The sequence below is a fragment of the Melanostigma gelatinosum genome (genome assembly GCF_949748355.1).
Source record: "Melanostigma gelatinosum genome assembly, chromosome: 4".
In the NCBI taxonomy this organism is placed as follows: domain Eukaryota; kingdom Metazoa; phylum Chordata; class Actinopteri; order Perciformes; family Zoarcidae; genus Melanostigma; species Melanostigma gelatinosum.
Window position 1 is genome coordinate 5,368,158 of NC_136637.1, and position 12,438 is coordinate 5,380,595.

The window sequence follows — 12,438 nt, forward strand, 5'->3', positions numbered from 1 at the left end:
GAGATTAGGAAAGATAACAGGAGGAAACAAAAGAGAAGAGGATAAAAGGAGATTAAATGAGATAAGAGGAGGAAGGAGGAAAGGAAAAAACAAGAGAAGAGAGGAGAAAAAAGGGAAAGGGCATAGAAAAAATCAGGAGTGGAGAGGAGAACAGGAAATTAGGGAGGAAATGAGGAAATTAAAGAATAAGGAAGCAATTGACAAAAATGAAGAGGAGACGGAGGAATGGAAGAAAGAAAAAGAGGAGGAAAGAAGAGAGGACTAGACAAGGGAGGAGATGAGATAAGAGGAGGAAGGAGGAAAGACGAAAGGCAACCGTACAGCAGAGGGTGAAGTGAGGGGAAGAGGAGATGAAATGAGGGGAAAGGAGAGAAAGAGGAAATGAAAAGGGAAGGGAAGAGAAGAAAGGGATGGAAGAGGAGAGAAGAAAGAAAGAAGGAGATGAGGAGAGGAAACAAGAGAGGAAGGGAGAAGAGAAGTGGAGAGGACAGGAGATGGGAAGAGGAGAAAACAACAGAGGAGAGGACAGAATAGGAGACGAAAGGAAAGGAAGCGATGAGTGGAAGAAGAAGAAAAATAAGGAGAAGGAATCAAAAGAGGAGAAGAGACATAAATAATGTTCATTGACCTCCACACACACACACACACACACACACTCCTTTTGAGTGACAGCTGGGTGTGAGAGGTGCATTATGGTCTGTTGTCTTTGTTTCTTCTGCTCTGCTGTGTGTGTCCGTCATCGAGTATTTGCATGTGAAGCCACGCCCCCTTTAATCAACTTTAAATGTCCCTCTTTTTACTCCCCCTTCTCTCTCTCTCTCTCTCCCCACCGTCCCTCAAACAACTATCTACCGCGCTCCCCCAACTCTCCTGATAATTTCCTCTCTCTCTCTCCTCCTTCCCCTGCCTCCCCTCTCCCCTCGACCCACAGCGAGCCCCCACGCTCCCCCCTCCAGCCTCCACTTCTCCTCCTCCCCCATCCTGCAGCAGCCCGGCTCCTACTTCTCCCACCCGGCCATCAGGTATCACCCACAGGAGACACTCAAGGAGTTCGTCCAGCTGGTCTGTCCTGACTCCGCCCAGCAGGCCGGACAGGTGGGCTTCCTCAACGTAAGCACACACCCACACACACACACACACACACACACACACACACACACACACTCACACACACACACTCACCGAAATACAACACAAGGAAACATCTGAGCTGGGTTTTCCAGCATCTGCAAAGGTGGGATCAGTATCTGTTTGCAGGGCTGGAGCAGAAAACACTGCAGTGTGTGTGTGTGTGTGTGTGGTGTGTGTGTGTGTGTGTGTGTGTGTGTGGTGTGTGGTGTGTGTGTGTGTGTGTGTGTGTGTGTGTGTGTGTGGCCTTGTGTCTGCAGTGAGATAGTTGATATATCTGTGTCTAGACACTGAATCAATACACCCTCCACCCCCCCTACCACACACACACATATCTGTTTTCTTCTTCTTGCAGATGTAGTAAAAACGTGGATCACAAAAGTGAAAGTTGTAAAAAACATGATATAAAACATTATTGATCTGACGTTTAACACACCCTTAGTTTTGAAGTAAGTATTCAGATCCTTTTCTTAAGTAATGCCGCACTGTAAAAAGTGCTCTGTTACAGGTAAAAGTCCTGCATTGAAAATGTTACTTCAGTAAAAGTATTTTAGTATAATTCGGAAAATGTACTTAAATATCAAAAGTAGAAAACTGTCCCCTATGACCGTTACACTATTATGTATTATATAATTAGATTATTATTACTCATGCATTCTTGTAAAAGCAGGATTTTACTGGAGATGTTTGAGGTGGAGCTCATTTGGATTATTACAGATTGATTATTTTCATTATGGATCAATCTGCTGATTATTTCCTCCGTTAATCTATTGATTGTTTGGTTTGTTTCACAGTTACCCAGAGCCCAAAGTGACACCTTCACAATGTTTGTTTAGTCCAACCAACAGTCCACACCTCACCATTATTACTGATATATTACTATTGTCACCATTATTACTAATATATTACTATTGTTAACATTATTAAAAGGAAAAGCTGCAAATATTCACATTCGTGAAGCTGGAACCATGAAATGTGTTTAAATAAAAAATGACTTAAACCCTCAAAATAGTTGCCAATTAATTACTTTATGTCAATAGACTAATTGATTAATCAATCGTTTCAGTTATACATCTCGATACTGCTGGGTAGTTAAATTCATAACAAAACATCATATTGTTTTACTTTTGTGAAGTAACTAAAGCTGTCTGATAAATGTACCGTACTTTCCGGACTATAAATCACACAGGTATATAGGCCCCACCCTCTAATTTTGAGAAGAAAACTGAATATTTACTTATATAAGCCACATCGGACTATAAGCCCAAATGCTACCCGTGATTAGCATTAGCGATTAGCATGAGCGATTAGCATTAGAGAACATAATATATCTTTGTATCCACCTTTGTACCGTATATCTTTTCATGCTTCATACAGACATACCTACCGGTTCATGATGTGGTGTGTTCAAGGACCCAAATGCAGACTCAGGACAGCAGAGTTATATTGCAAACCAAGATGATTTATTTCTCTCACTCAAAAACACACACACAAAAACACACAGGATCGCTATTGATCGCTATCGCCTTCGTCCTCCTGTGCACTAAAACCATTGAAGTCCTCTTCTTCAGTGTCGGAATTAAACAGCCTCAGAATTGCTTCGTTCGTGCTTGCAGTCCGTGTTTCGTCTGCACCCTCAGTGTCACTTTGCTCCCGAGGCAAATCCGCCCTTGAGCTTGCGCTGTCCTCCTCATTGCGCTGTCCTCCTCATCTCGCAGCAGTCCAGCCTTTCGGAACCGGTTGGTGATGGTGGATTCTTTCACACTGCTCCACGCTGTTAGGATCCACTGGCAGACTTGAGAAAAAGTTGCTCTTCTCATGCAGCGTGTCTACGTTGCTCATAGATCTGAATAGCATTTACGGCTAACTGGCTTGGCCAGTTGCTGCTAGCACAACAGCTATTCAGAGCTATGAGCAACAACAGTTATTGCCTCATTGCTTTTCGTTTGGTAGCCGTGAGAGACCTTAGTCTGTAATGCAAGTATGTCTGCATGAAAAGATGTACAAAGATATATTATATATTCGCTAATGCTAATCGCGGTTAGCATTTCCCCATTGGCGGTAATGTTAAAATTAGCTTAGAAGCTAGCGAGTCGGACATGTACTGTTAAAAGCATCTTGCCGTTCAACCTTTTTTGTTAACAGTCCTAGTGAGAGGTAGGTCAAAGGTACTTCATCCATATTGTAGCGACCCTGTCAGTAACAGCTGGTAGCAGAGGGGTTGCTGGTAGCAACTGTTCTGTGTCGGGAGCTAGTAAATGTTGTGTAGACCGGAAGTTGCGGTTGTTGTTGTGGCGGAGGAAAGCTACAGAAAAATCCGTATATAAATTGCACCGGACTATAAGACGACGCCTCAAAGCGTGGGGTAAAAAGTAGCGGCTTATAGTCCGAAAAGTACGGTAGTTGAGTAGACATAGAAAGTGTTGTAAAAAGGAAAATACTAAAAGTACCTCAAATTTCCACGGAAAGAAACAATACTTGGGTTAATGTACTTCCACCCCTGGACAAAGGTCAGGCCTTTCTATGCCGCAGTATCCTGGTTTCTAGTGACGAGGGTCCAGGTTCCTTTAAGAACACAAGTGTACACATGTAGGATGGTAATGTCAATGTGAACACACACAGACCTAGAAGCATGTGTGTAGATAAAGACACAGCATATATATAGATATATATACAGTATATATATATATTATAAATAAAGGAAGAGTCTGTGGAGGGTAGAGACAGAAGGAGGCAGAGAGGTGAAGCGAGGTACTGTGGTATTATGCTTATAGATTAGCAGGATAAAATGCGAGCGGCAGCAGAATTCTTTATGACCAGCCAGGAAAACTGCTGACACACACACACTCACACACTCACACACCCGCTCAGAGGGCAGCAGGGAGTTTGAGCTGTTACAGGTTAGCCGTGTGACCGACCTGTTGATGTTGTTAACTCTGCACAGAACATCGTGCATCTACTGTACTTGTATTGAATGTTTTTTTGTTGTTGTTTTTTTTAACCCCGCCTCCTTCAGCCTAACGGTAGCTCCCAAGGAAAGGTCCACAACCCTTTCCTGCCGACGCCCATGCTGCCTCCCCCTCCGCCTCCCCCGATGGCCCGTCCCGTCCCGCTGCCCATCGACGCCAAGCCGCCCTCCACCTCCTCCGGCGAGGGCGGGGGCAACTCGCCCACCTCGCCCAGTGAGTGCAAATTAACTTTGAGCGCAACTTCGTACAAACAATTCTACAAACTGTCCGCCTCTGCAACAAAGACGGGAAAATATAGAATAAACATCCAAATATTTTTATTATTAATCTAATATTGACTTCAAAATCAAAAGAAATGATTCTGCGAGAGGTGACTCGTTTTGTGCTTGGATTATATTTCACTTCAGGGTTTAGTGTCGATTTACTGTCGTTTGGCAAAAACACACTCGGCCTGTGCCAATGCTGTTTAATCCTCCTCACGCTCATCAACACATATATATATTTATTGCTTTTGTTTTGGGTTGTGTGAGTGGAGTCCAAATGTGCTTCAATTATAACGGGAACTAAATCTTTGTCATCACTCTGACCTACATCTGCTTAATAATTCCCCAAAAGGCTTTCAAAAGTTTATTAATCCGTCAACTACCTACGACAGTTTTGTTTATCAGAGTTGTTGGAAGTCTTTTTGCTAAGCTAGGCTAAACATGGCCTGGGGCCGGATCCACAAAGAGGTGTTCATTTAGTTCCTGCCTAGTCTATTGAAAGGTGGACGGTTTCAGTAGTACAATGACTGATTTATTTGAATCCTAAAAAAGTTAGCCAGGTTAAGGACTTATGCTGCGTTCACAACAAACGCGTCGAAAATTTGACGCGCGCCTAGATTACATACAAAGTCTATGCACAGACGCGATGAGACTGGCGCGGCGCGATGGACTCAACGCGTGAGTTGAAATTTTTCAACTTCTGCGAAATATTCGCGTGACGCTGTGGCCTATCAGTAGCCTAGAAATCTGCATCATTACGTAGTTATTTCGGAGTCCCTTTTTGTCGGTTTATTGCCGTTAAATCACAGCCGAATCAGGCCCGCCCCCTCTCCGGCGTGTCCAGCGCGATTCGCGCGATTCACACATGAACACAAATGGTCCCCGGCGTTTTGACCGGCGTCGCAATGGACGCGAATATGCGGCGCGATGAATTCGCGACGCGTTTGGTGTGAACGCAGCATGAGTCTGCAGAAGACAGAGAACAAGAGGAGCTTCTGACTGCTGCTTTCATTCCAAAAAATAACAAACACACAAAAAGGACAAATTTAAAGTTAGTCTTGGCTATGAAGTCCCGGACTTTGTGTTTCAAGTCCGAAGCAAGTCACCCTTTGCCAAATGTTGTGCCACACAAACAAAGCTATGGTCAGTTTAGTAAATTCACAGAAACTTATTTTTGTAATATGTTTCTATTACTTTCAAACTAAGTTGTTATTCCTTCAACACAGTTACAATCACTTGTTTACTTCTGTCTATACATCTTAGTGAGATAATCAAGACCTTTTAGATCTTGTCAAGTCTGACGTAATCAGAATCGTGACCCGAGTCCACACCTAAACGCAACACCCAGCTTGAGCTTAATAAACTGAACTCTGTGTGTGTGTGTGTGTGTGTGTGTGTGTGTGCCGTGCAGCCTACTCCACCCCCACTTCATCTCCGGCCCAGCGGTTCATCAGTGTCGGACCCAGAGATCCCGGCTTTAACATCCCTCAGCAACCACAGGTAACACGCACATTTTATTGGGGCTAACTAACCCTAAATGGCCAAAAGTATGTGGATAAACCTATGTTGCTATGGTTACCCGCAGTTAAACACTCCCCATGGGCTCTGATTTTAAAACAGCAGTTAAACTACATTTGAGGTGTGCACGTATATGTGACTTTAACACGGCAACAGCCAATCAGAGAGTAGGGTTTTTTGTGTAGCCTCGGGTATGAGTGCTGGTAAAGTAAAGATTGGGAAAAGAAAGCAGCACTTTGCATCGGGCCTGTAACATTTACTACGGAGCAGGTGGTCAGTGAACGCAACATCCACATTTAACACAATGCTATGTGAGTGTTTGTGTGTGTGTGTGTGTGCAGGACGTCAGGGTGTGTTGGCCAGCTGATTTATGAAGAGTGTAACGATTGGGCAGCCTTGACTTAACTCATCTCACACACTCACACACACACACTATAGTGAGAGGACAGTGAGTTGGGAGTCCTCTGTTGACAATCGGGACATGTTTGATTGCTTTTGTGTGTGTGTGTGTGTGTGTGTGTGTGTGTGTGTGTGTGTGTATGTGTGTGTGGTGGCCCGCAGTGAACGAGGCTGTCGATTTATTGACTCTGTCACAGGCCAACGCACACATGCACACACACACACACACACACTCCTGTAGACATGAGCCAGGTGTTTGTCACTGCTGCTGGAAACAGACTCCTGTTATTTATTCTTCTTCTGTCTCTCTGGGACGTCGCTGTCATCTGTCGTCTCTCGGTCCTCCACTAATCAAGGCGTTTCTCAGATCCTGCATTTACAGAAAATGTGTTTTTCTTTTTAAGAATATACATGAATTGTAGGTCAATGATGAACATCAAATGTTGACATTGTTAGAGAGCCATGGTTGGATAGAGAAGGATATGTTGAGAAAGTGAGAAATTGACTACATTCTAGAAAACGTGGCGTTTTATTCGTAGTATTTTGGATAGTAGTGACATCCTATTGAAATTTAGGACATTTTCAAAAAGTGAGGACAATTTTGGGGAATTAAGGACCTTTTGGTAAAGTGAGGACAATTTGTCCGGTCGTCACTTCTACAAAGGGTTGTTTGAGGTTTTATGACTATAGGGGAAGTATTATGTGACTAAAGGTCCTCACAAGTATAGACCTGCAAATGTGTGTGCTTTGGTTCATGGGTATAAAAGGCAGTAAGTAGATTGACAGGGGGAGCCCTGCTGCATTAAAGAGTGTGACCTCAGAGCAGGACACACACACACACACGTACACACACTCACACATAAAATCAACATAATGACACACACACACACACAGAAGCAGGAACAAAAGTCACCCTGGGCGGTCGACATTAGGCCTCTGTTGGAGAGAGAGAGCCATGGGACAGTACCGTAAACACTCCCTCCTCATATCGCCATGGTGACCAACTGGACAGTCTGTGCATTCCTGTGTGTGTGTGTGTGTGTGTGTGTACAGGTTATTTTGCGGGGAGCGGGGGGCAGATGGCACTGGCATTGTGTGAGAGTAGGCATCGTGCCCACACGGGTCAGCGTGGTGGTTGCCGCGGGAGACGGTGGCGGTCGCCCACGGAGACGGAGGGAGGGAGTTGGCACCTTCGTCGTGCCAACCAACGCGCACCTCACACACACACACACACACACATTTTACACACTACTCTACAACAGCTAGCCATGACCTGATCAATAAGTGTGTGTGTGAGTGCGGTTATGTTACATCGGAGCAGCAGACGTTTGCAGTGAGGGTGCTTTCCCATCTGTGTGGTGTGTGTGTGTGTGTGTGTGTGTGTGTGTGTATGTGTGTGTGTGCGTGTGTATAGTCATCATCTGTCTCCGTGTCCTATTTGCACACAGTCTTCAAGGTGAAGCTCACACACACACAGACATGCAGTAAAAGCACCACGCCCACCTCATGACTCACCCACACAGTGTGTGTGTGTGTGTCTGTGTGTGCGTGTGTGCGTGTGTGTGTGTGTGTGTGTGTGTGTGTGTGTTACAGTGTGTGTGTGAAGTGCTGACTCAGGATGAGACAGGACTGGGCGAGAGACATAGGAATACTATCAGAGATAGAGAGAGGTTCATGGAGTATAAAGATGGCTTCTATTCTCAGGAGATTCTGACCAAAAACAAATGTTTGTGGGGGTTTTTTTGGGGGGGGGGCAGATTTAGATAATTATCTACCAAAATCAGAAAATGTTCTGACTAAAAAGTTTTGTGTGTGTATCAGAACCTGATCTATCTTCTTCCTCTGAGCCATAGAGCTCCATTACACACTGTAGTTACAGCACCAAATGTGGAGCATGAGACAGGATATCAGAGAGTTTTGAGAGACGGGCCGATGCGTTATTAGTTTGATTTGTTGACAATGAGAAAAACATAGAAAAACAACGGACTGATCCTCTCTACCTTTGTTCTCTGTCTTTCTCTTACCTCTAACTCTTCTCTCTATCTCTCTCTCTCTCCTCTTGTGATGAGTATCTACAGTCTGAATTACAGCTGTCAGCATCAGCCCGCTGTGTGGTAACATTACTCCACACACACACACACACACACACACTGTCTGGCCTGTGAGAGTTTCATCTTCTCTGAGTCTTCTCAGGACAGAGGGAGGGAGGAGCTGCAGTGCAGGGAGCGAGCGAGAGTGCGAGAGACACTGGGGGGGGAGGGCGCGCGCGAGCCAGCGAGGTAGAAAAGTCCCAGCGTCAGCAAGTTGTATTGATTAAAAACTAACCTTCCAGTCTTCTCCTCTATCACTACTGCACACACACACACACACACGGCAATAGAATTACAACGAGTCAGGAGTGCAGCGAAACCCTGCAGCACACACACAATAACTACTTCCCTTTATGTGTTTTATTTTAACTTTCCTCTTGCGTTAAAATTCAAAAACACATTTTATAAATTGTGCATCATTTTGTGCGGGCCATCAGAGTGGGAACAGGTGTGTGTGTGTGTGTGTGTGTCTGGGATGAAGTGCAGAGCGGGACGGGGAGGAGAATGCGATCGAGAGAGGATGAATGCGAGGGAAGAAAAGGGAGGAGTAAGAGGAGGGAGGAGAGTGGGAGAGGAGGTGGGGTGGATAGGAGGAGTAGGGGGGTGGAGGGCGATGCGGTTGCCTTGCCGATTGTAGTCACGTCCCGGGCCGTCTGGTTGTCCCTGGCAACCAGACATGATGTAAGGCGGGGATGAACTTGAACTCGGCGGGGGCAGTGAGGAAGAGGAGGAGGAGGGGGGAGATTCATGAAACATGAACGATGCACCTTTGGCGATCGATACTGGCCTATCAGAGATGGATTACATGCACACACAGTTTGGTGATACTGTGGAGATAAAAAGTGTCATAAACTCCCAACTGCCGGCAGGAGAACCAGAGCAGTGGGCCTTTGGAGTCAGTCAAAATTTAAGATTTTTGTCCGCATAAAATAAAAAAGAATCTTTCAGTATGAATAACTGCCGGTGGCTGTATCTGTACAGGTAAAGGACAGTATAGGGCTGTAACTACACTATCAGTGAACAACTGCCTCAAATTTGAAGAATTGGACAAAGTATGACCATTCTACAGTGTTTCTTCATGAAGAGATCCAGGCGGAGCTCTAAAAGGACATTTGGAGACCCAAATGGACACATGGTAACCACATGATATTCTGACACACTAAAGGTGTTTCTCCCTTTATATTGTGATATTATATTGTTTCCATTTTATTTTTAGCCTTTGCAAATTGCAAAAACTAAGTATATATGGTCGAAGACATGGTGTGTGAGTAGCGGACTTGCTGTGCGTAATGGCTGCAACCGAGTGCACGATCGAGTATGCGGGTAACTCAGTTACGCAAGGTTACACGTTGGTTGACGGCTTATAGAAGAGGAAGATAAGGTTTGTACTATAAGTACACGGCCATGTTTTGTGACGTAGTTTGCGCAAGCAAGCCGTAGGAACGGAAGGGGAGGGGATCGAGGACGCCGGTGTCCTCGCGGAGTTGAACAGGCAAAACCCTTGTCAAATAAATGAGATGATACAATGTGATGATCACAAAGACATTTATTATCATGTGTATGTAAACCTGCATGTACAACAAGAAGCCCAACAGGCTTTCCCACGAGCGTTGGATGTTTCGTCGCTAGGTGTCGCTTTAGTTTCGAAGGCTTCAGTGCTTCGTTTGATAGCATTAGCCCACATTTCACACACTGAGCCCTCGGTTCTGCCTCTTTGCCTCCGTTCACAAAGCCGTACTTAAGGATTGTACTTGCGTACACATTTAGACTTTATTGTGCTTTACTGTCGTCTTTACGTCTTTGTCGACTTTACTGTCATCTTCATTTTTTCTTTTCAAAAACTTATCCATAACTTTCGCTACAGGCTAGCGGCTAGCTGAGTGTCTTCTTCTGCTTATTGCAGCTTGTTAAACAACTGACTGACGCATTACCGCCACCAGGTGGTGGGAAGCTATATTGTAACTGAGCGTCTCATGGATAACAGTAATATCTCTGGTGTCTTCAATTGATAACCTATAGCGGTCGCACGACCCTCGCGGCCCACAGGTGCAAATCTGAAAGTTTTTTGCGGCCCTCTAGGTGGCGCTCGCGGCCCAATTATGGGCCCCATGGTTAAGAATCACTGCTTTAGAGGGAGGACAAACAACAGATTCTTTCAGTTGTTGAGCTATCCACGTAAAGTTTGTCCTGAGGGTGGCGCTAGAGGAAAAGTAATGTGGTCCTTAAAATCCAATAGGCTCATCCTCTGGAGAGCAGGAGTGGAACATTTTCTGGAAATCGTCCCGTCCTGAACTTCCACGTGTAAAATCTAAAAAACTAAATTCGAACCATGTGCAGACATTTGATGAAAGATGAAATACTTTAAAACTTTTTCAGAATTGCAAAGGAATAAAGGAGTACACTTTTCTCTTTTCCAGTCACAAGTAGCAAAGTCAAAGTAGCAGTTTGATTTTGCGATCCCCAAATGTCTGCAAGTCTGGATCGACTTGCATTTTTTAATTGTATAAGAGGATATTTCACTCAAAAAGAATAAAGTGAATTTATAACTTCCTCGGACATGTCTTCACTTGAATTTGCACAGCCTTGATTGACTTTGTTTTCAATCACACTGCCAATAAACATAAAATATGTTCAGTTTGAAGACTTAAGGATTCATCCTCCAGGGACTATGAATATTCGGCGCAAACTCTATGACAATAGTTCGTTGTTATCTCATTCTGGAAACAAGAAGAAGCCCAATATATGTATTAACATATCGATATCTTTGTCTTTTATTTTTTCCTGTCCACATTTGATTGTGAGCAAAATGATGCCAGATCCCAGTGCAGCAATTTAATGGTTTGGATGTCAGTTGGCAAAAACAATGCATGGAGTTATTTAATTGCTCCCCCTCCTGTGAATTGGGGTGATCCTGATCGCTGTGGTTCTGACTCCATGAGACTCTGTGTAAACATGTTTTTCTGTCTCCCTCCACAGTGGTACCTGGGATAAGGACTCCAGAGGCCCCCCTCCCCCTCCACCCACCTGTACGACAGATCGCTGCAGCCTCCTCCTTGACCCTTGATGCCAGCCGCGACAGAGAGTCCTTTCTTGCCCCGCCCCTACAGCCCTCCTCCTGACTGCGCCTGACTCCACCCCCACCAGCGCCATATTCGGCAGCATCAGCATGGCTACAGCGGATCAAAAGCTCCCCAACCCCGGTGTTAAAATGCCCACTCTGTAAACCGTACGCCACAGACTTCCCTGTAGACGTATGGTTCGTATGCCCATGTCCATTTTTAGTGCCAGACCCTGCCCCCACACCCTACAACCCTCAAGCCAGACCAGTTTTTGGGAACGCCGCAAGGCTGTTTTACAGAGCTTCTCCTCTGGAGAAACTACATCATACCCACCCTCCCGTCATCCTCAGCAAAGTGTGCATCCAGTGGACTTACGACGGTACAATGCCGTCCACCCCTCATCCGAACCTCTATCTTGGTGGTTCCCAGGGTGGTGCCCAGGACGGGCTTTGCCGTGGTTGGGGGGACAGGGGAAGTGTTACCTGGCTCAGATACCACCAGTTAATACCCCCAACCCCCCTCCCCACTGCCTAAGCCCTCACACACCTCCTGGGATGGACTCCGCCCTCCCCCCACTTGACCATGCCCCCTGGTTGGTAGCACGTCAGGGAGGGAGGAAGTCGACGAGGCTCTTTCCGAGGACATGGACCAGTGCTTAATGGAAAGAGCCGGCCTGATGGGGAGGTGGTGCGGGCACAAACCAACACCCTGCCTGTTTCACAGTAATAACATGAACTACACATAGAAGGGGCTGGGGGTTATAATGGGGGGCGTTCGGGTGGAGGTGGGTTCGAAAACGTGCGGGGAAGCGGGGGTTTTGTTCATGTGAAGTGTTGCGACCAGACGCTGGTGGATCCGAGCTGGTTTATCTGGGAGGCTTTGGCTTCATGGCTCATTGATATTTCTCTTCTAGGCCGTCATTTCAGCTGGTCCCCTCCTCTTCCTCCTCTATCCATCCACCAGTCTGGGTGAAGCATGCAAAGGGTGGGCAGAAGGCTCTTGTGTCCGATAC

At 45.6% G+C, this 12,438-nt stretch overlaps 1 protein-coding gene across 3 annotated transcripts in view; it reads left to right on the top strand.

Annotated features, from left to right (window-relative positions):
* The window catches only part of nfia (nuclear factor I/A), a 125,324-nt gene extending 113,165 nt beyond the window's left edge, over positions 1-12,159 (top strand). For all 3 annotated transcript variants that reach the window (XM_079266705.1, XM_079266707.1, XM_079266706.1), the window contains 4 exons: positions 932-1,110; positions 4,145-4,310; positions 5,772-5,860; positions 11,344-12,159. In XM_079266705.1, coding sequence (XP_079122831.1) covers positions 932-1,110; positions 4,145-4,310; positions 5,772-5,860; positions 11,344-11,358 — 449 coding nt within the window. In that variant the 3' untranslated portion in view covers positions 11,359-12,159. The remainder of the gene's footprint in view (positions 1-931; positions 1,111-4,144; positions 4,311-5,771; positions 5,861-11,343) is intronic.
* The last annotated feature ends 279 nt before the right edge of the window (positions 12,160-12,438 follow it).